Genomic DNA, 24,628 nt, shown 5'->3' with positions numbered 1-24,628 from the left:
TTATTTCAGTCCATTGAAGCAGCATTAAAAAAATTAAAAAGTTGACAACTCTAGTGTTAGTACTTTAAAATAAAGGTACTTTTTCAAATTTCCTGCCAGAGATTACAGGATCTGACTTGAAAAAACATTTAGAGAGGATTTTAAGTGTGTTTGACTCTAGAATCTACCCCTCAAATATTGAAACTGAGTTTCATTAAACCCTATAGTATCTAAAAATCATGATATCAGTTATGTTTGACTACCTCTTTTCCATTTTTGTGGTAAAATACAAAATTAAAATTAGTATACTTTATATTAATGTAGTAAATTATACCATAACAAATTTTACTCACCAATTTGACAACCAACATTCCAGAACTGCACAGGATCATAATTACTAGAATCTGTTCTAGTACCTTTAGGATATATTCTTGATAAATGATGTCTGTTATATTTCACATAGTCTTCTCCATTTTCATTAACCAATCTTTCTGCTTTCACTTCTTGAAATGATGACATTTCGTAAAACTTCCCTTTGACAGAAAAAAATACTTAATCACTATTATTGAAAAGAGGTATTTTAAGAAATATTAAAAATTATTTATTCATTATTATTAAATTATAATATTTAAAATTTGAGTGTGTTAAAACATTCTTTCTAATTTATTTGCAATGAAAACTCAGTGAAATAAGAAACAATTAAAGTTAATGTATTATAGTATAACTGTCCTTTTAACCCTTACTGGAAAACAATTTAAGGCTTTTGATTGAAGTGTTTAAATTTGTACTTTTAGCATCATCATCAAACATCCTTATAACCAGCAGAGCCCACAGATTATAAAAAAGGGCATTTTACATTATGCAAGAAGCTTCAAATTATGATTCAACATTAGACCAGCACTCTACAAGATAGCCACAAGACCAACCGGCACTAACTTGGCCTTGAAAACAAGGAATATTGGTTTGGTCAACATATGACAAACAATAGCTATATAAAAATATAGTTGCATGGGATACTGGACAAATATCATTTGTTTCTTTTATATTTGCAGAATAGACTAGAAATCACTCCTCCGACGGTGTCTCTACCTTGTTGTGGTACACCGATGACTCAGAGCTATACCAGCGGTAGTTTAGCTACTGGTAGGGCTACCCTAGCCAGACAAGTCAAAGAGTAGGTGCCAGACAAAAAGAGACACCTTGGTCCTCCAGGTTGGGGGTTTGGACACTAGGCCTGCACCCTATCTCCAGTAAAAAAAAAGACGCTGCAACAGAAAGCTCCAAGAAAGATCTTGGAGATCAGAAGGCGACGTCAGACGCCATAAACTGAATATAGATAATGGAAAATTTGTGATTTCTAGTCTGTTAGTTGATGATGGAACTTTGGGCAAAAAAGACAAAAAACCAAGTGCTTCAATATACAGGCATCCTACTTATTACACTTAATGTTATGTTTTTAGTTTTGCTAACTGTTTTCTTCCTTTTCTGAGCTGAATTCATTTTTGAAATTAGAAAATCAACAAAAAACGAAAAATTTTTTGAAATCTAAAACCTAAACAAGTGAAAATTCTTAACTACCTCAGAAAAAATTGATTGTCCCTCTACTCTATAGCACCCTCACACAGCTTAAAGAACTAGACAGGCCACTTCATTTCATATGGACTGTAAATAAATAGTTGTTATAAAATAGAATAATTCTAAACTTTTTAATGTCTACATTAATCTGATAGTTTGAATGTTAAAAATTGTTGAAATAGCATTCAGAAATATGGCACTCAGAACTTGCCCATGAAATAAAGCAGCTGTGAGATTGGATAAGATACTTATTATGCCAATAGTCCTTTCTTGTAGATGTGTCATACAATATACACCACACAAGTCTAGAAAGATTAGGTCAACAGCAGCACACATACATCATATTACAGAAGGCTTCAATACTAAACACATGTCACATAATCAGGAAAGACTTAAGTTTTTACATGAAACATTTGTAGTTGAACAACAACATAATAGATAGCTATATATTGGTTTTGCATTTGGCATATGAAGTTTTTTAATTACACTTCATATTTCTATGGATTTTTCATGTTCTCTAAAGATACTCTTAGTGACTTTTCGTTTATCTAAAGTTGTTTGAATGAGATTTCATATTATGCAATGGAGTGAGTTAAACATTGTTTTTAAATTGCATTTATGAACTCATCAATTTGAATGAAAAAATATAAAAACATTTCTTATAATGAAAACCCAGACTAGCTAGACAAAAATATGGTGATCTGTATTTAAAAGATAATTTCATATAGAAACAGTTTTTCAATGTAAAATCATTGCTTGACATGCCCAACTTTGAGGAATAAAATTAACCTTAAAGCATGTTTTTTCCTACATATCAGGAAAAATTCTTAGTTTTTGATGTTTTACAACATACATAAGAATCATTAAAATCAGTTACTTCTATTTGGGTTGAGAGACACTTTATTAACACAAGGGTTCTCTCTAACTGTTAATGTTCTCAAAAGACTAAATATCTGCTATATATTGGAGTATTTTAGAAAGTATTTAATATTTATTTTACAAATAATGAAATATAAAATTTTTGTTTGGTATTTTGCCCAGCTCTGCTATTGGATGAGTTCGTAACTACAATTTAAAATCAGTAGATAACCTGCACTCATTTTTAAACTGACTAAAATTAAATACAGGTAACACTTGGGGTGCATTTGTTAATAGTGGTTGTTCTGCGTCTCTGCTACTATGGGAGTGCGCTGCTGTTTGTAGGCATTTAGGAACGACGGTGAAAGAAAGAAAGACGACGGTGCCCGCGCTATCAATAGTATCGTAATGGAGGAATCTACAATTCTAAAATATGAGCCTTTAAAGGCAAAAGAAGGGTCCCAATTGTAAAATTTAACCATAAAATGGATTATTTGTTGAAAGAGCATTCAAAATAGCCATGAAAAAAATTAGAATGCCAGCTACCATTTGAAAAAAATTCAAAAAGATGTGGCCGTCAGCCATATTTTAGTTATATATATATATATATAGTTCATAAGTTCTGTATTTCATTTCTATTTTCTTCTCTCATTCCTACTTTCGTATGTCCTTCTCATTGTCTCAAAGCGACTCATACGTGAACCGTTACCGCTCGAGGGGAAGGGTTGCCCTTTCCAAGAACCAAGTGTCGAACAAAGGAGGAGATTAAGACTTCCCTGAAATTGGGGATATGGACAAAGAAAGTATAGGCCCAAGGCAGCGTAAGAAAAGAAAGGAGACACTTTTCTGGCTGGACATCGGAGGATACAGACATAGTAAGTAGTGCTCCAGACTGAGAAAGAAAGGGGACTACGAATTGAGAGAGAACCTACCGAGACCAGAGAGGAAAGGAGGCTACGAAAACCTCTAAGGCATTGAGAGAACCGAAGAATCTAGGCATAGAGCTACTGGAGGAGTAGAGCGAGACTACTACGATTTTTTGTGAGCATAAAAAATCATCAAGGATGTTAACTACACGACTTGGGCCCAGGTACTTCCTATCTGCATTTTCTCTACTTTTCTTAGTCTATCCATTCCTTTTCCTTGTTAGTTCTAAGATAGTTATAAGGTTAGTTGTAAATTAGTTATTAGGCCTCCCCCCCTTTTTTTTTCTTCATGTTCATTTGTGTTACGCGCATGTTGTATATATGTGAAGTAACAAGAAGTGACCTGCCTTCCCCCCTGTAAAGTTATAGAAGTAACTATATCGAGTTGGGATCCGTGAATTAAAAGAACTGCGTTCAGAAGAAATAAAAGGTGTATTTATTGTGTAATTTTTCTCTCAGTGTCATTAATTGATACCGTCACTCGCGGACTCGCAAATATTTCCTTCCGAACCACCACAAAGACACTTCATCACCACGTGCACTAACTTGCGCTTTCACAACTTCTAAATTTTCATTCATAAAACCACATAATGGACCCCAAAATGAAACTATCTGAGCCATGGAGGACGCCATGTTGCTTTCCACCGTAAACTACTGCTACAAGTGACTGTTTTTGCCGTTCGACGGCGTGCACTCCGACCGGAATTTAAAAATTCCTGTGGAACGCGTTTCCTAAACAGATGTCGCTCGCACAGAGTTACGCGGAGGAATAGAAGAACGCACCCTTGGATTATTTGCAGAAAATTATAGTAATCCTCAATCACTTTTTAATTGACCATAATTAAAATTTTTAAACTACAATGCTAATATGATGTAGTTTAGTTTTCTAAAATCTAAGTGAAACAAATCTGATATATAGGTTAAAAAGATTATAGACTATAATACATATTACAATATACTTTATATGCTAAAAATATTTCAATATTTTATTCTGAAATGGACTACTTACATGTTTTTGTTTTCTCAAATCCTTTAAATGAAGTAGCTTTAACATAATTGACTAGATCTGATAATTCAGCTGCTAATCTGCTATCTCCTTTTGGCTGAAAATTATATTCAATTAATTTTGTGATCTGTTTTGCTTCAAATAGAAAGTAGTTTTGACTAGTAAAATAAAATTCAGAATTAGCAACAGACAGATGATAAACAATGAGATAGACCAATGTCCCTGCATATAGTATAAGGTTGCTTCATCTTTTTTCTGATCTCAGACATAGTAGAAATGCTTAAATACTTTTAATACAAAATATATTACTGAAAATTTTAATCAGTTTCACAAAGTTCTTTGATATCAATTTTTTCATTTGTCTACAATTATTATTACTCTTCCAAAACGAGCAATTATTTGAGACATCGTCACAATGCTGGCATGCAATATTTAATTATTTTTTAAAATTTTCACACAGTTAAGTCACCGACCCAAGCTTTCCATAACTGATCTGGATTTTTAGTGGCACTTTGCCCCTGTTCACCATACTTCTCCCAATAACAATTGAGTCATGGCAGTCATCTAACTAACTCCATTCTTGAGATTAATGATGGACAGACAGTGAAAACATACAGGCTGCAATTTTCAAATTGCAGACCCACACAGTAATCCGGCATAATAATAACTGTAAACATCTATTATATAGGGGCCTCTTAAGAAATTGGATAATCTCAAAAACTTGCTTAAAATGACCTTAATAGTAAGTATATTAATATTAAATAAGTTATTTAGGAAAATTACCTTTTCTTGTCTGGGTTTATCAGTAGGAGGAAGATCTTCATCAGAATCTGAATCAACAGGTTTGGCACTGGTACCATCACCATCTAACTTTTTATTCTGAAATTAGAAAATTGAAATAAGTCTTGTAAATTTAATACAACAAATGAATCAACTAATGAAAATGCCTAACACCTTAAAATGCTACTCTTTCTAAAAAGTGGAAACTATACGTTGGCGTAGCAAATGTAATGTTGTGCTTTGTCCCATTGTAACAGGATTTCTAAGTATTATGGTTTCTACTTATTCAAATTCTCCCGGTAATATTCTTAACGTACCCAGCTTCTTTAGAATACTTAAGGATGTATCCAAATTGACCCAATGGAAGGACCCAGTAAAGTTAAGTCACTCAAGACAGATTGAAAGAGGAGTCATTTGGAAATGTTCTTTGAGCTAAAAGACAATTACCTGAAATTGACTTTCATATATCAAGAATAAACAATGTTCAACAAAGATAAAATGATCTAATGGATTTTTTTTATTTCTTTTAACCATATCAGTCTCTCAAAGTCAAAATGTAGCCATTTGTGACTTAAAAATAAAAAGAAAATCTACCAGAAATTATCTTTTAGTGAGAAAATGTTTATCTGATCAAAAACATTTATTTCTGGCTTGATCTCTTCATTGAAGAGAAACATGTTAAGGTCAGCTCCTGGCATATGCAAGGAAATTATGATAGCTTGATGCAAAGAACAATATTTTGAGATGTCTGTAGTCATTTGATTCCCATGATTATGATTGTTAATATGGAAACCACCCCAGATGATGATTCAAACATCTGACTGCCCTAAGGGAGAAATGAATCAGCAATTATTTATTGTGACATCATTACAATGCCAGGTTGCAAGTTTTAATCATATTTTTAATTTCTTTAATTTAAAATAAATGCTCTCCATCTCAAATTAGTACTGTAGTGTCTTGCCCCTGTACATCATACTTTTCCTTTAACAATAGAGTCATGCCAGTCATCTATTAACTGCTTTCAGGGGAGAAGTTTTAAATTGAAATAATGTGACTTTTGATTTGAATTAGAAGTTAGTATATAGTTAATCAGGGCCTTCTGCCTTAAGGTTTCCATATATGGTCTCTGATTTCATCTAACTAACTCTGTTCTTGGAAGACGGATGGTGGTGGGAACTTATAGATCTACAATTTTTTCAAACTGCAGCCCAATGAGTCTAAAATGGAAAACAATAGATTATTTGAGAGGACAGATACCTAGAACTATTAATGACAGAATTAGATGATTTAAATGTAGAAAAATAAGTGTTAAGTTAGAGATTTTCTTAAGTGTTTCCAAAATCTAAACTACTAGGGAGGAGGAAGACGGTTGATTTCAAAGCCTCGGCAGTTTTAAATCTGATTTTACATTTTGTATTCTCATAAAATGTTCTCTTGTTGCTGGAAAAATGCTACAAAGCAATTTCATATGGGGGACAACAGCTACAAATACTTAATCCAACAACTGATACACACAAACAAATTTGCATCCAAAAATATTGACCTATTCACTAACAGAAGATTAGTTGTGAAGTAAAGATGATTAAAGATTAATATATCCATTCTTGTTTTTATGTAATATTTTCTTTTAAATTAAATAATTATTGGGCTGTAATTTGAAAAAATTGTAGACCTATAAATTCCCACTGTCGTCCATCTGTCTTTCCTTAAACTTGAGAACAGAGTTAGATAAAATCTGAGACCAGATATGGAAACCGTAGGGGCAGGAGGCCCCGATTAACTATATACCGGGTTGTTCAATAAGTTTTGTCGTTCGATAAGAGATAATGCTATTAGGTTCATTGCTTTATTTCATACTTTAAGCAAAATTTTAATGTTTTGAATTTTCCTTGTTTAAATTAATGTTAAAAGTTTTCACTTCGTGAGAATTTAATCTTACAAAGACCTTTAGAAATGTGCTATTCTCGTAAGCCAAGGAAAGAGTGCAATTACCTTTATTAAAATCTTTCGAGCCAAAGATTCCGGTGATGGCAGTTCTTGTTCCTCAGGTTTCACAGGAGCTGAATACAAATAATCTATAAAAACAAAAAATTTACTTTTTATCTATAGTAGTATATACTAAAACTTCTTTTCTATAACTTATAATTTAAAAAAGAAAGAAACTAAGTTCAGAAAATTTTTATTAAAATATAGTCTTAATAATTATATAACAGAAGCTAACATGATTAGATGTAAAAGTAAAACTCTAAACTAAAGCTGCCAAATCAAGATAAGACTAATGAGAAGGGAGATTAATATGAAGCTAAACAATATTAATTAGTTCAAAGACCTTATCTGGCCTAACTAGCATGGACTTATTTTACAAGTAGTAATGAATAGTTTACAATCTAAGTCAATTTGGATTTTAATTTGGTTAGCCAAATTAAAATCAAAATCAGGAATTCCAAGTTTTCAAGAAATTTTACTAATTGATTTTTCATTTTTCTATAATATGAAAATGAAATAATAAACACCATTATTTCACAAACAAATTACATTGAAAGAAAAATAATGATAAATAAAAACTTTTCTACTTTTTAGAATTGTAAAATTATTAAAAAGACAAATACTATTTTACATAAAAGTTACATCTGTTGTGAAACAAACAGTTTTAAAATTTTAATTATTTAATACAGACAATTAATATAGTTAAAAAAGTAACAAATATGAGATAGGGAGGATACAAAGATCCAAATGTTTGCATTTAGATCTTTATGATTATTTTCAGCTTCAAGGATTAAGTTTTGAATTTATATCTATTAGAATGTGAAATAGAATTGAATTGTAATGAGTTCTATTATTTTAACATGTAAATTATAACAGAACTAGAACATAAGAAACAGAACAAACAACAACAAAGAAATATAAATTCATCTAATAGCTATGAAAATAAAATAATACTAATAATACTGAATCTACTGAAATCTTCACTAGCATTTCAGCAGTCACGGCAGTGACTCCCCGCCATGTAAAAAAGTCACTGACTACAGGAAGAGTTACCAATTTTCGGGTGTCGATTTCTCGGCTCCTCAAACACCCGAAGTAATTCCAAATATATCGTTTGAAAGAAAATTGTTTTCTTAGGTAGTGTGCAAAATTTCAAGATTTTCTGTAATGCTGTTGCCAAAATATAAGCAATTGAAAAGTACAAAGATTGCCAAAAAAGCTGCAGTTTCTTCTCCTTTTTCTTCATCCAGCACTGCAGATACTCAGAGAAAACACTACTGGGTCTAAAAAGCTCAAATTTTAAAAACTTAAGCCTTTCTCATCAGTGAGGTGCTTGTGAAACTTCCGGATTGATAGGTCAAAGTTCGCAGGGGTTTCCCCACAGAGCTAATTCAGTTTTACGGCTTAATTTTATGCTTAAAGATAAAAATGCATGGAAACAAATGAATTTTATTCAAAATGTTACTCAGAATTACAAAGCTCAAATTTATGCAAATTAAAACTTTTTATAATGATTTTTCTACACAGTATATGAAAAGCATCAGTCAGCGCCAACCGAAATAAATATTGAAAGCATTCGGTTGGCGAGTGCCAACAGAATTATACATCATCGTCTTATGTCAAGACATAAGACGACGATGTATAATTCTGTATAATGAATTTTCAGTTGTTAACAAGATACAATAAATTGTAATGATGTACGTATAATTCTATATAAGTAACATAATTTATGATTTTGAATTACATGCTAATGGAAATAATTTTTTTTTTTTTTTTTTAACATAGTTTTGAATAAGTATTTATTTATATTGTTAAGCACGATCGTATATTGTCAATCTCGTAAAATTAAAATTCCAATAATAATTTGAATTAATAAACAATGTAAATTATTTCCAAATTATATTACGATTCATTCATTTAAATATTAAAAATAATTACATTTTTACATACCACCTAATATATTTACAAGATGTTCTGCCATTTTCTTTTGTTGTTGAACACTACAATGATTTTCTAATGACAATATCACAGGATATCTAGAAATTAAGATAATAAATTTAATGTGAATAGAACAGAAGGCTAAATTATCCAAAATTAAAGAGTAAAATTAATTTTCAAGAATCAAACTGATGAAAATGTTTTGCTTTTAATATGTACACACACTTTTAAATGGAATATGGTATTTTAATTTAAATTAATTTTCTATTTGTAATCAAATATTTTCAGATGAAAGTAAGTATTAAAACTTATTAACTATTTATGATAATCTATAAAACAGCTCAGAAATTTAATTGTAAAAAGCAATTGAAATAAAGAATTGTATTATTATATTCATATAAACTTATTATTTGCAGCAAAATATCTTAAAATATATTTTTAAAAACAAAGAAACATAAAACTCATCGTAGACTGCATAACTTATCATTACAACATACTCAGAACACCTTGTAAATTTGCAGCAGTGTTTATTAAATACTAACATTTCCGGTTGTATTTAACGACCTTCTTCGAGAAAAAACAACAAAAAAAAAATCAAACACTTGAAACATTTGCAGTAACAAACAAGCGTTTGGAACGTTTTTAAAAGATATTCTAAAAAGAATTGTGCGCTCCATCTCTACGTCGGCAAAGATTAAATAACAATACACATAAGAATAAATAAAACACAATGAAAAATAATAGGCTCCAGGGAGAGATTAAAAATAAAATAAGGTGCAAACCGAACGGCACAACGAACATAGAGAAGGAAAAGAGCTGGGCGGAGATAATAACTAACAGGTTCTGTCCTTAAGTAAGCTTCCGCTTATCCACTTTTCTGACATTTACATACCGCTTGAGCGCAAAGCTGCAGATACTTTACTAGCCTCTCGGAAGTTGATAGATTTGTCAGTGTGTTTTATTTATTCTTATGTATTTTGTTATTTAATCTTCACCGACGTAGAGATGGCACACGTAATTCTTTTTAGAATATCTTTTAAAAACGTTCCAAACGCTTGTTCGTTACTGCAAATGTTTTAAGTGTTCGATTTTTTGCTGTTTTTTCCCGAAGAAGGTCGTTAAATACGACCGAAAACGTTAGTTAGTATTTAATAAACACGGCTGCAAATTTACAAGGTGTTCTGAATATGTCGTAAAGGAACATAGTAAAAATACAGTATTCTTGAATCCTAATACATAACTAATCCCCAAATTCCATAAGCCTAGACTACATACACTTTTGGTATAATTATAAAGATACTTTCTTTACAAGTTTATAATAATGTGATTGACTTGAATCAGAAAAATTAAAGCAATGAGTATGTATGAAAATGGTCAAACATCAACAATTTTTTTTTATTTTTTAGTGCTTTACACAAAGGCAGCCCTAGAATTTGGAAGGCCATAGGAAAAATTTATTTTTGAGGCCCATTAAGAGTAATGAAGTTAAGTAAAGAGTATCTTTATTTAGGTCTACAGTAATATAAAAAATTTTAATATAGAAAATAGATAGTAGAACAAACAATGAAGTAATAAAAATGTGTAAAATAGTTTTACAACAAACTGGAAAATTCAATAGGTGTACAGAAAGTCACCTACAAAACTGCTCTCCTACTTTTATCAGTACAAAGTTCATTAATTATGGAAAAAAAGTCCAGTTCTGCATCAATCTCTTTCAATGGATAAGATCAAAAGAGAAGAAAATCCCTTGACAAATTGTCTATTAGAAGTAGTTCTTGATCAATTTTAACTTAGAAAATGGATTGTTTTACAGATGAAACAGATACCATTACAATTATATTTTCAATAACTACTAATTTAATGATTTAACTACTGGAATATATTGCCAAATGTGCAAGACTCCTGCAAGCACAAGGTCCAGTCATCATTTTTTTGTCTTTATGTAGGGCTGCACCACTATTACAGATAAGGTTTTTATGACAGGTAGTTAGTTACATACTCATATTGTACTTAACTTTTTTCCCATCTGAAGATATCATGTAGTTTTTTAATTTTGGCATATCAGGAATATAGTAGCAATATTTTATTAGTCATTTCCATACACTTCTTACATAGGTCAAGGGCAGACAAACATTTTTCTTTAATTATAAAGTACAAAGTTCAGAAGTTTCCATATTTATACATACATAAATAAAGAGAAGACCGTACAAGAAAAATATATGATAATTTTTAATTAGCAAAGATGCAATCTTCACTTTTTTTCTTATACATTTCATAATAAAACTCTCCCTATTCAAAAACTTAGTGGACTGATGTATAAATATGATACTGAAAATGTATGAAATATTGAAAATGTACTATCAGATAATTTAAAAAATTTCTTTACTTACTGTGAAGCTTTAAATGCAGATTGTCTAATAGCATCCAACACATCTCTAAATAATATTCTAGTAGTAAGTGTATAACCATGATAAACAATTGGCTCATCGTCAGGACCATCCCAGCAATCAACTAATGAATAAAATTTAACAGTTTTATAGATATTCTACAAGTAAAGATTATAAATTAAAAAGGAATTTGCTATCTAGTTGAAAGTTAAAAATATTATGAATTATAAACAACAGTTAAGTATTTTTAACATGGTAATTATCACCTTAAACTAAAGATACTCTTATTAAATATTTGTATAAATTTTCTAAAATAAAAAAATAATCTTTAAATTACAAACATTTAAAATTTATGTTATCTAAGTAATATTAAGTTTCAAGCTGTACCTAAACTAATTTAAATTATATTGCATTTTGAATATCTAATGCAAATACCAGTAATATACAAGGGTTTTTTTCCCAATCTCCACTATCCATGAAAAAAAATTGGATACATGTGAGACAGAGACAGGGTGCACACCTAGTTAGTAGTATATTCCCTCACCACTTAGTGTTGAGCCAAGCTATTTTAAACATTTGCTACTCTGCAGTAAACACGTAAGCATGATGGCGTCAATCCAGTCTCCCGCCAACTGTGAAGTACAAACAGTAACATATCTACAGGCCGAAAGGCTGAATGGAGGTGAAATTCATCAAAGATGTGTAATGTGTATGGTGAGAACTCATGAGCTACGGATGTGTGCATGAATGGTGCAGGAAATTCAAACAAGGATGTGACAACTTTCATGACGAGGGCGATCAAGGGAGGAAGTGTGTGATAACAGAGGATTTGATGGACAAAGTGGATCATTTGGTGCAAAAAAGGCATTGGTTCACGATTTATTAGCTCAGTGAGGAGTTTTCTCAAATTTCAAGGTCCACACTGTATACCGCTGACTGACAGTGTTAAAAGTTGGCTGAATGGCCTGGCAGCAATGTACTTTGACATGAGTATACAAAAGCTGGTGTCACGGTATGATGTCTGCCTGAATCAACAAGGTAATTATGTGGAAAAATAGATGAAGACTATAAATACCTTCTACAAATAAAGTGCTTTTGTAGACCACGTGACACCACACCCATAGAAGTGGTGCACTTATTCTAATAAAAAAAAAATGAGAGAGAAACCACCACACAGCCTTTCTCCCATGATAAAAAATGTGTAGAGAGTGCGTCTGCTAGTGTTGTTAATCTATCATGTCACACAAGATGGAATTAGTACAACAACCATTCTTAATAGAAACCACCAAATTGAAGCCAAATTCAAAACTCCACCACTCAACGAGATCGAAAATAAAAATAAGAATATTATGTAAGACGAGATCTGTTACCCCCTACCCGAGTAAGAAATCGTTGACTCCCACCCACCCCAAAATACCTTACGTAATTTATAGACGGCCCCTTATATGAAGTGTATTGTATGAAGTAAATTGTAATAAATTCTTATTGTATGAAGTGTAAATTATATGTTTGTAAATGGTACAACTAAAGACACTAACACCAAAGATCCAGCAGGTAGTAGCAGATTAGGTTCCTCTGAAGCCTTATACACAATTTTGTTATAAGGTCCTGTATGCAAGTTTTTTTTTTTATATTAAGAAGACAATAAAACCATCAATTTATGAGTTATGTACTGTTCTTGCTGGAGCACAAGCCATACCTTTGAACATTCATTAAATTTTTAGCAGCATATCTTTTTACTATGTAATTTTTGAGGCCTCTTGAGACAAGGCCCACCCTAGGTATGCACCTAATGCACGTACTGGATAATTGCCACTGCCAGCCAGACAAATGTATTTGTTTATTAAAGTGTTTATCTTGCTGGATCTTTGATGTTAATGTGCTTATTTGAACTTCATCCAGTTTTACAAGCTGTTTATTTAAATGGTACAACTATATATATATATATAATTGATTATATAATTACTGTGTATAGAATAAACTTTAATTTTAGGTATTTAACATTAAAATTTACTTTTAGCTTTTCAGCCAAAAAATTGGAATATATGTAAATTAAAAGGGCAGCCTAGCTTACAATAGTAATTTTAAATATGAAAACTTGCACTTACTCTCTTCAAACCAATCAGAGAGAAAGTTCAAGTAACCAACCTACATGGAAATTTCTATCCTTGATGATTAATCAAGTCTTTTTGCTACCTGTTAAACTATCTCCCAGCAAAAACAAAGGAGAAGGAAATGTTGCTTAGTTCAAACCACTGGAAGGAATGGATAAAATTATTTCCACTTCCAGATCTCAATAATAATAATCAAACTTTGCTGAATTTAAGTATGGAACATTTCATTGAGACTGCAATGAATTCAGATGTGTATAACTTGAGGAATCTTGATTCACCAACTGCTAAATCTCATATAACCTACAATACTGTAATATTGTTTATGGGGATATGCAAAAAACAAATTTTTTGCATATCCCCATTATATCAAATTAATATGAAAACATCATACACTCTTCTAGCAAATAATATGTATTAAAATAAAAATTTCAGGTAATTCAGAAATCAAAATTTCAGCCTGCATCAGGCCCCAAGAGGCCAAAAATGTTCATTTTTTTACTTCCTATATGTAGGGGAGACAAGGGAGGAATGGGAGTAGGACATTGGGAGTGCGACACTTGAATTTTCTGATCGCCTATTTATCTATTGTAATTCTTTGTCCCCAAGTGAGAGTGACAGCACTTGTATTTTCTCATAAAATGGCTGATGAATTGTTTCAACAGAAGAGGCTTTAGAAGAGAAAATTACATTACAATGCTCCAGGTAAATACAGAAGTATCAATACCAGTATCTGATGTAATCTAAAATTTTATGTTTAAGATAACTTTTAATGCTTAATCAATTACATCATCCACTGCCGTAAATAATCGGGCTATAAACCGATTATTTACGGATTATAAAGGAGATTGGACCGAAGGTCTGGGTAGCATAACTGGCAACGCGACCGCACGGTAAGCGGGAGTTGCGGGTTCGAGTCCCGCTTTGGGCGGATTCTTTTCTTCCAGTTTAATCTAAATTTTTTTAAATTATTATAATTATTAATTTTAATAAGAGATGGTACCTAATGCCTACCTCACGTGCCAAATTTATTTATAATCTTTAATCATTTATAGCCTGATTATTTACTTCTGTAAATCTGTAATGATTATTTACTTCATCAAACCCGATAATATTGATCAATTACATCATCCACTTCTGTGGATGATGTAATTGATCAAATATTATCGGGTTTGATGAATATTGCTATATTACTTTCTTGCTATTTCCACCATATGCCATATGTCTAGTTATAGCAAGTATAATATAAAACCACCCATGGGAGGACTGGGACACTGCATAATAGGGAGGAATGGGACAGTGAGCCACTCCTCCCTAATAATAATTTTCCTGATGTGGTGTTAAATTTTATAGTCTTTGTTTTTATTTTCAGGAAAAATGCCACAAATGGAAGAAGAAAGATCCAACAAAATCAACACCAGCCAACAGTATGATTCTTCAAGCAGTGAACATGGTGTATGATGAGAGAAAAAGTTTATGGAAAGTTGCAAAAGTCATGAATTTATCAAAATCAGCACTAGCAAAACATGTAAAAAAATTTAACAGCATTTCATACAAGGAGTCTGTAGTATTCTAGTCTAATCTCATTTGTGGAATGGTTCTCTGTGGAGGAAGAAGCAAAGTTAAGAGATTACTTGCTTAGTGCAAGTAAAATGCACTATGGCCCGACAACAGTGCAGATAAGAAATTTGAGTTTGCCGCTATCTTGAATAAAACATCTCCCAGTGCATGGAATCTCAATAAAAACTAGGATATGACTGGTTCAAGGGGTTTATGAGACATCATTCACAGCTTTTATTGCAATCACCAGAAGCCACTAGCTTAGTAAGAACTACTAGCTTCAATAAAAAGAATATTGATGACTTCTTGGACAAACTGAAATCTATTTATGAAAAATATATTAATTTATCTGCATACAATGTCCAATAAATATTTGCAGTGATTGTAAATTCATCATATGTTCTCAGTTAAATGTTGATTCACAGTATTCTGAATAAATTGTTTATTTATAATCATGTAGTAAAATTTTCTTTTGATACCTCAAATCAAGAATTTCAAGAAAATATTGTTGTAAAATACTATAAGATATTTTACAGCAAAACCTTGTGCTGATAGTGTGACTCAGTAAAACTAAGTAAAACTCAGTAAAACTAACATTGTACAGACACACATCAGTAATAACTATTTATATTTGCTAAATAAGTATTTTAATACAAATTTTATGTGAATTTGTTATCATTTTTTATGAACTGTCCCATTCTCCCATTTACTGTCCCACTCCTCCCTTTTATTAGGGAGAAGTGGGACACTTGTCACAGCATACAAAACTTATAATTTTTCTACCAAATGTTAGCATTGAAACTTCCAATACTTTTTGGAAGATACAGATGGTTCAAACTAACAAGCTAAAAAAGAAAGATTCAAGAGTTTTTCTTTGCTTATGTTTTAGACACACTTTTCCCAAAAGTGTCCCATTCCCCACTCCTCCCCTATATATATATATTTTATTTGCTGGGAGAGTGTGTGTATGGTATTTCATATTAATTTGCAAAGGTTCCAGCTTTTGGAGACCTGTGTACAGTGTATCAATTAGGTTTAATAAGAATAAATTAAATTTTTAGTTTTAAACAAAGTTGGTCTTCTATCCTTCCTTTCCAGAATGATCACGCAGCACTTATATGGGGAGGTTTTGACATGTGACCAAGTTTATCAGTTCTCTAAAAACTGATGGGTATTATCCTGACAAACAGGCTACCTTAACTCAGTATAGGGATCCTATAGACATTTAAAAGACTATAAATAGGAAACAATATAAAGGCTGTATTAATAACACACTATTATTTGAAACGATTTTAAATAAGTATTTAAGAAATAATAATTTTTATGAATTACGTACGCTCAACACATCTGCATCCTTGTTCCAAAGCTCTGATGTAACCTTCTACACTGCTTTCTCCGAGTAACTGATCGGCAATTAAATACCTAGAATGTTTTTTTCACTTAGTTTTTATTTAAATTTGAAGTTCAAAAAATGTAAATATAAATTCAATGATTAAGTATATTTAATATAAAAAGCTTCAGAAATGCATAAATTGGTATAATTTATAATTTGATAAAACAATTATTTTTTGAACTACTTTAATGTTTATTAAATTAAATAACTTTAATTTTTCTTTTAACAAAGTTAACAATAATTAAAAATACAATCATCAATTGCCACTAGTCTCATAAGAAATTGGCTAATGAAATAGAAATTTTGAAATGAGTTCAAATAGTCACAAATAAAATTTGAACTCTCACTTATAGTTGGAAACTTCTATGCAACTGTCACATACTCATATATAAACCAGTGGTGTATCAAGACTGAAATGCCATTCTGGTATTGGTTCAGATGCTGAATGCACCTATAACTTAATTGTATCTATAATTCTAAATATTATAAGTAAATAAAATTGTAGAATCTATTCATGGGCATCCACAGAAAATTTTCCAGGAGAGCAAAGCTTGGAGATGAATGACTACATGAATAAATTTATTAATTTTTAGGGTTTTCTTCATAAGTAGATTATAGAATACACTACTGCATCATTACAAAAGACTAAGTGTCTCATGGTCGAAGTTGTAAGGCCTACTGCTCTGGGGGACTAAGGCTTGAGGGGACCGTTATGGGTACCTCTCTATAGTCGAAGTTGGCCAGATCGGTCAATCTGATCGCATCCACGAACAGGGTCGTCGTGACGTTGAGCGGTGTATTCTCGGATTGAAGAAAGAGGCTAAATGCCGTTATTACGTGTTTATTTACAACTAAATATAACTATATATACAGAAAGTATAACAACGTCGGTCGTGGAGACACAGGTCGGAGCACACGAGGTGGACGTCCGAACCGAAGCACGTCGAGCCCAAAAAGTGGTTAGCCTCGACTCTGACGTCACGTTGGTCGGGGACGGTGGTCAGTCGCAGTGTTGCCGACCGCCGCAGTACCCCCTTCCTAGTGTAACGATCGTGTGGCTAACGAAAACGTGCCGGAAATCGGACGCGTCTTCCGGAGCGCGTCGTAGTTTTGGTTTCGGCTTCTTGCTTCGAATGTGTGGTGCTCGATGATTTAGGGTCTTGTACTTCTGTTGAACTGGGAACTTGTTCTGTGTCGGTCTCTTGCTTGTCGTCTGTTGGTGGTCTCTCGCTTGGTGAAAGATGTTCTGCCAGACAGTAAGCTGGCTTAAGTCTGTCTATAGAGATAACTGTCTCTTTTTGCCGTACGCGGACTTTGAAGAATTTGTCTGCACGCTGCAGTACGGGAAATGGTCCGTCGTACGGCGGCTGCAGAGGTGGCCGTACGGCGTCGTGCCGCACGAAAACGTGTGTGCAGCGCTGTAGGTCCTGAGGGACGAATATCTTCTTGGCTCCGTGACATCTCGTTGGGGTTGGTGTCAGTTGGTGCATTTGCTCCTTGAGCTGTTGAACGAAAACTGCTGCATTTGAGTCTGATGGTGTAGGGGCGAGAAACTCGCCGGGTAGTCGTAAGGTCGTCCCGTAGACGAGTTCGGCGGTTGTTGCCTTGATGTCTTCTTTAAAGGCGGCTCGCATCCCTAGCAGCACTGACGGTAAGACCTCTGTCCAGCGGTCGGTCAAGCAAGCCTTGAGAGCCGATTTAAGTCTGCGGTGGCTGTTCTCCACCAGGCCGTTTGCCATTGGGTGAAAGGCAGTCGTGTGTATATGGCTGCTACCCAATAATTTAGTCAGAGCTCGGAACAAGTGCGATTCGAATTGCCTACCCTGGTCGGTAGTGACCGTCTTCGGTACACCGTAACGCGCGACCCACTGACCGTAGAAAAACTTTGCCACTGTCTCTGCCGTACAATCGGCGATCGGGAAAGCCTCCACCCAACGGGTGAACCTGTCGATGAGCGTGAGACAATATATGTTACCTTGCGACGGCGGAAGGGGACCTACAATATCCATATGCACATGTTCGAAACGTGCGTTAGGGACCTGAAGATTTTGGACAGGGCTCCACGTGTGCCTATGAATTTTCGCTCGTTGACATGGAATACAGGTTTTGGCCCACATACGTGAGTCCTTTCTAATGGAAGGCCAAACAAAACGACTAGTTATTAATTTGGCGGTAGCTCTTATTCCGGGATGAGCCAGATTGTGTACGGCGTCGAAGACTTGCCTGCGGAAATTAACCGGGATATATGGGCGAATTTTGTTCGTAGATATATCACAGAATAATTCGGGACCTGCATTCGTGAAGGGCATTTTCTTCAGCTGCAAGGCTGTACTCGAAGACAGTAACTGTTGTAATTCGGGGTCGCTGATCTGGGCTTGCGCGATGTTCGCGTAGTCTATTGCGTTTGGCACTTCGATAGTTTCGATCCGCGACAATACGTCCGCTGGTGTGTTGTCGCTGCCTTTAATGTAGCGGATGTCCGTGCTGAATTGACCTATAAGGTCAAGATGCCTTAATTGCCTAGGGGTGCATTTCTCTGGCTTCTGACTAAAAGCGTACGTCAGTGGGCGATGGTCTGTGAAAACCGTAAACTCCCTGCCTTCGAGCATGTGCTTGAAGTGCCTTATTGATGCGTATATGGCATAAAGCTCTCTATCGAAAACCGACCATTTTCGTTGTGACTCTGTTAATTTGGCAGAGAAGAAAGCTAGTGGCTGCATCTTCGGTGTGCCGTTGGAGGAGTCAACTTGATTTAGTGAGCCGCCGATAGCTATGTCGCTTGCGTCGGTAAAAAGTGCCAGTTGCGCGTTTGGGTTCGGATGGGTCAAGAGCGTCGCGTTGGCTAATTCCTCCTTGCAGTGGTGGAAGGCTTTGGTTGTTTTCTCGGTCCACTGAATTTTGCTGTTGGACTTAAGGTTTGGTCCTTTTAGTAACTCGTTTAGTGGGGCTTGTGCATGGGCTGCGTTTGGGACATTCCTACGATAGTAGTTGAGTAGCCCCAGAAAACGCCTGAGCTCGCGAACCGTTGTTGGAATTTTATATTCCAGTATGGGGTTTACGCGTTCGGGTAGAGGTTTAATGCCCTCCTTGTTGACTAAGTACCCCAAAAACGGTAGTTCTGGTGCACCCAATATACATTTGCTCAGATTTACCTTGACGCCGTACTCTGAGAGGCGATGGAAAACCGCCTCTAGGTGAATCTCATGCTGCTCCCTCGATTCGCTAGCGATTAGAATGTCGTCGAGGTATGCGAAGGTAAAGTCGAGCCCTTGGAGTACCTCATTTATGAACCGTTGGAAGGTCTGCCCGGCATTGGACAACCCGAAAGGCATGAACATGAATTCGAATAGGCCAAAAGGGGTTGTGATTGCCGTCTTTGGAATGTCGTCCTGATGAACAGGAACCTGATTGTACGCGCGGACTAAATCGACCTTGGAGAATATAATTTTACCGAATAGGGAAGAGGAGAAATCTTGCAGATGTGGTAACGGGTAGCGGTCGGGAATCGTAAGTCGATTCAACGCTCGATAATCGCCCGTTGGTCTGAAGTCGCCGTTTGACTTGGGCACCATGTGCAAGGGGCTGGCCCAGTTGGAGGTGCTGGGTCTGCAAATTCCTTGCTCCATCATATGTTGGAACTCTTTCCGAGCTGCCGCGAGTTTGGCTGGGTGCAGTCGGCGGGGTTTTGCGAATACCGGCTGTCCCTTTGTTATAATGCGATGCACGGTGTGGTGTTTGGGTGCCCTGGCCGTCCCTGCGGGATAAGGATGGAAAATGTCGGGATACTTCTCCAGGATACTGCGGTATGTCGACGAGCTGGCTATCAGCGTTACTTGAGTAATCTCTGTTTCGATTTTTTTACCCGTGGTGGCTAGGTTAGTAATTGAGTCCCGGAGACGAGCGCCCTTTAGGTCGATTAACAATCCGTATTGCCGCAGAAAGTCGGCGCCTATGATTGGCTTACTGACGTCGGCTAGTACAAAAGGCCACTGAAAACGGCGGCGGAGGTTCAGCCCGAGCGTAACTAGCTTGGTGCCGTACGTTCGTATCGGTGTACCATTTGCCGCGTACAGCTTTACAGCATGGGGGTCGTCCCGCGAGCCATTTCCTGAGAAGGGTAAAACGCACACGTCGCTTCCGCTATCCACCAGGTACTCGCGGTTAGAAATGGGGTCGAAAATAAATAAACGGCTCTTGTTATTGGGGCTGAAATCGCAGCGGGCCGTTTCGTGCGATTTCCTTAAGGGTTTCCCGACTGGCGGAAAGAGCACGGGGAGCGGCAGCGTTTTGCCTCGCTCCCGTATTTCTGGTGATACCAGCAAGGGTGGCTAGCATCCCCCTTGGGCGTCTTTGAACGCCGCCGCCAATGTGATCTTCCTTGCCTAGACCTGTCTCGGGGTCGAGCTAATCGTTCGATTCTCTGACTCAGGGATTCTATTTGCATCTGAAGCTCGCTTAGCTGAATTTGAGTGTTATCGGGGACTTTTTGGACTTCGTTTACGTTCGCGTGCGTTACTTCGCCTATTTTGTCGGCCATGGTGGCCAAGTTTTCTAATCCGTCGTCGGAGGCTGCCAGGATCGCCTGGGTCTGTTGCGGCAGTCGTTGTAGCCATAAGGTTTTAAGAAAATCTTCCCCTAATTTATTGTTGGCTAACTGCCTCATTTTTCTTAGTAAATGTGAAGGTTTTTCATCTCCCAACGCGATATCGGAGAGTAGCGCTTTGATTCGCCTTTGTTCCGAGTCTGAAAAATCGGCGAGCAGTCTGGACTTAAGAGTATTATAACGGTTTTCGGCCGGTGGGTTGAGGACGATGTCGCTTACGTAGTTCAAAATGTCGGAGTTGAGAGCCGAAACGACAGAGTAGTACTTGGTACTGTCTTTGGTAATGCCCGAAATGGCGAACTGGGCCTCTATATTGGCGAACCACAACTCTGGGGTCTTGTCCCAAAATGGAGGTAGTTTGAGAGCCACTCTGTTCACTTCTGCGGTGGGTTCGGGCTCCGTCATCTTTGTTCGGCTGCTTGACCGGCGTGGAAGGGAAAAAGAGGCCTACCTGAATTTCCGTAAATGTCGTCTGGGCTTCGGGCTTCGGGCTTCGGGCTTGGGAAAGTTCGGTGTTGCTCCCACGTTGTCGATCACGTTCGGGTCACCAGTGAGGGGACCGTTATGGGTACCTCTCTATAGTCGAAGTTGGCCAGATCGGTCAATCTGATCGCATCCACGAACAGGGTCGTCGTGACGTTGAGCGGTGTATTCTCGGATTGAAGAAAGAGGCTAAATGCCGTTATTACGTGTTTATTTACAACTAAATATAACTATATATACAGAAAGTATAACAACGTCGGTCGTGGAGACACAGGTCGGAGCACACGAGGTGGACGTCCGAACCGAAGCACGTCGAGCCCAAAAAGTGGTTAGCCTCGACTCTGACGTCACGTTGGTCGGGGACGGTGGTCAGTCGCAGTGTTGCCGACCGCCGCAGGCTAATAGAAAAAGCCAAGAAATATTTTGAGGGTGTTTGGTAAAACAATTTACATAAATGACTGAGAAGAGGAATTTCAAGATGCCTTTTTACAATTTTTAACTTCTAACTAGCCCAGTCAAATTGCACAAACCCATCAAACTTTAGAATCCGTGTTCCCAAACTTATTCATTTTGCTGTATGTTTACCTTAAATTCTCATCAAAACACTAACAGAGCTTGTTTGTTTTCAGTTTTAAAAAGAATGAAAACATGCACAGCACAATGAAACAGACTCACTTAAATTCACTTGCTATATTGGCTATCAAAGCAGAAATTACCAAAAAAATTTTAAATGGAGCAATAAGAATTTGTCTGTAGAAAACTCAAAACACATTTTCTGATCTGATTATGACCAGTTTAGGCTGTTGTTCAATAATCTGAAAACACAAGTAAAAAATTACTAAGCTAAAACTAATAGTAAGAGCAATTGCTTCATTGAAAATATAATTATGGGTATACGGGGAAGCAGTGGCGTAGCGAACATAACTGGCACCCAGGGCACGACACTTTATTGGTGTCCCCCTCCCCCATCCAGACAACAGTTTGTCTTGGAGATCATTTGGGCGCCCCTCTATGAATGGTGCCCGGGACATGATATACCCCCTCGCCACGCCACGCCACTGTGGGGAAGGTACCCAAATTAACTTTTGTAGCTAGGATCCAAGACATTTAAAACATCCTATGTGTAGGACATACTTAAAACTTTGCTTACATTAAAAAAAAAAAAAAAATCAGGAGTAAAAAATAATTTAATAAAAATAGAATGAATCTTTGCATATAGAAAATTAAAATGTTTTTATATGACAATTTTATAATTGATATATTTTCTTGTGAATATTTATAAAATCTTATGTAAATAATGTAAGTTACTGTAGTATAATTTTTTATTAAAATAAATTACAATTTAATTATATTGCATAACTGATTTATTATGATTATAAATATACTTAGACAGCTGGATGACCAAATGATTAAGGGGGTAACCTACTGCTTTGGGGAATCCCAGAATCAAATCCAGACAGGTCAAAAAACCCTAGGAATTTCTCTCATTCCAGATATATTGGGTCTTGTCCTTCACCATCCAGCCATTTCATTGTGGGCTTGGTTGAACTTATAATGAGCTTATTAAAACAAGCCCTCAGTGCCCACATGGCAGAAAACAAATATATATATATATATTTATGTGGATTAAAAATATACTTACGTGTTATGAGATGAAGCAATGTAATAATGACTTAATGGTCGACTCATATCTTGACAAACAAAATTGTGTTCCGGTGAAAATATAGAATGTTCTTTTGATAGTAACATCTGGATAAAACCTGCATAATTCTAATTTTATAAAAAATGCTTTCATTGAAATTAAAATTAAATAATTAAAAAGTTATATTTGAAAAATTAACTTGGTCCATATCACACCTTTAACTGATAAATATCCTTCTAATTTGCTTTTGTCCGGTTCGTAACGTTCGATGATACTTTTGCAGTCTTCCAATGATACTTTTGTCATCTGAAATAAATGAGTTTTTACATAAATCTTGACATACTATATTACTAAGTATTATTCGTATTAAGCAACTTAATGTAGTTTTTCTAAACAGTAGATTGCAGACTCCTCGAAACTTCCAGATCAGGTAGTGGCAACTTTAAAATGGCCGAAGGCAAGGAATTAATTTAATTGAGGGGTCAAAATTTAGAATTTTGTAAATCCTCAAGAGTTATCTTAGAAATGGGAATAAGAAGGCAACTAAAATCATTATAATCAAAATTTAATATTTATTTTGTATAAACAAAATAAAATTTTAAAATATTATGAATTTATGTCATGTTAAATATGAACATTGTGATTGTACAAAACTTGGATCTAAATCTTAAGAGCAACTATTCAAAAGTGTTTTTATTTTTACTCTTTCCATTCTGAGCATTAAACAGATGTTTTAATCAGACCATAATGGGGTCAGCCAGGCCTGTTGCTCGAAAAATTTCTTGGGTTTTTCAATCCATCCAGATTTGTTTCTAGGCCACCCAGAACAATACCGATAACTCAACCACTTGTCAATCCGACTCAAAAACAGAAAATGTTGTTGCCATCATCCTTTTAAATTTTTGTCGTTAGATAAAACTAATGTCAAATTTACAAGCTGAATTAGATACTCATCATGAAATGAAAACTAGCAGATCAAGTGACAATATTAGTTTCTAGCTTGAAGCACAAACAGATGGATATGCAGATATCTAGTCAAACAAAAAGTACCTTGTGTGGGTAATGATTTTATGAGTTACTATATTTAATCAAAATTCAACTATCCTGACTACCTAGTTTTCATCTTTGTCACCTTGCTGGTTCGTGATAAGCCATAAAATTATTTAATATAAATGTATAAAGATAGATGTCACTAGCAGATGAGCCCAGTATTGCCTGGGCATTTATATAACTACAAAGGTTATCTTACGTAAGGGTTTAATCACACCAAGTGTCCAATTTAACACATTTTAAAAATTCTTTAAATTGTGTACAGTAGAGCAGTGGTTCTCAATCTTTTTGAAGTTGGGGGACACTAAACTTTCACATTGTTTTCCGCGGAACACTAAACTTTGACATTTT

The 24,628-nt window shown here is 35.1% G+C and overlaps 2 protein-coding genes across 3 annotated transcripts in view; both read right to left on the bottom strand.

The window, feature by feature from the left end:
• The window catches only part of LOC136990180 (1-phosphatidylinositol 4,5-bisphosphate phosphodiesterase delta-4-like), a 57,424-nt gene that overhangs the window by 9,826 nt on the left and 22,970 nt on the right, over positions 1-24,628 (bottom strand). For both annotated transcript variants that reach the window (XM_067288546.1, XM_067288545.1), the window contains exons 7-15: positions 23,443-23,533; positions 23,228-23,345; positions 16,443-16,528; positions 11,439-11,559; positions 9,061-9,146; positions 7,117-7,199; positions 5,128-5,223; positions 4,348-4,441; positions 333-512 (exon numbers count right to left, since the gene is read on the bottom strand). In XM_067288546.1, the coding sequence (XP_067144647.1) occupies positions 333-512; positions 4,348-4,441; positions 5,128-5,223; positions 7,117-7,199; positions 9,061-9,146; positions 11,439-11,559; positions 16,443-16,528; positions 23,228-23,345; positions 23,443-23,533 (955 nt within the window). The remainder of the gene's footprint in view (positions 1-332; positions 513-4,347; positions 4,442-5,127; positions 5,224-7,116; positions 7,200-9,060; positions 9,147-11,438; positions 11,560-16,442; positions 16,529-23,227; positions 23,346-23,442; positions 23,534-24,628) is intronic.
• LOC136989975 (uncharacterized) lies at positions 20,694-21,973 on the bottom strand. The gene has a single exon (XM_067288287.1). It carries the CDS (start codon positions 21,505-21,507, stop codon positions 20,740-20,742), a length of 768 nt encoding a protein of 255 aa, XP_067144388.1. The 5' UTR covers positions 21,508-21,973; the 3' UTR covers positions 20,694-20,739.

The sequence above is a fragment of the Centruroides vittatus genome, unplaced genomic scaffold (genome assembly GCF_030686945.1).
Source record: "Centruroides vittatus isolate TY-2023 unplaced genomic scaffold, ASM3068694v2 scaffold_861, whole genome shotgun sequence".
NCBI lineage: Eukaryota > Metazoa > Arthropoda > Arachnida > Scorpiones > Buthidae > Centruroides > Centruroides vittatus.
This window is presented reverse-complemented; position numbering and strand designations above follow the sequence as displayed.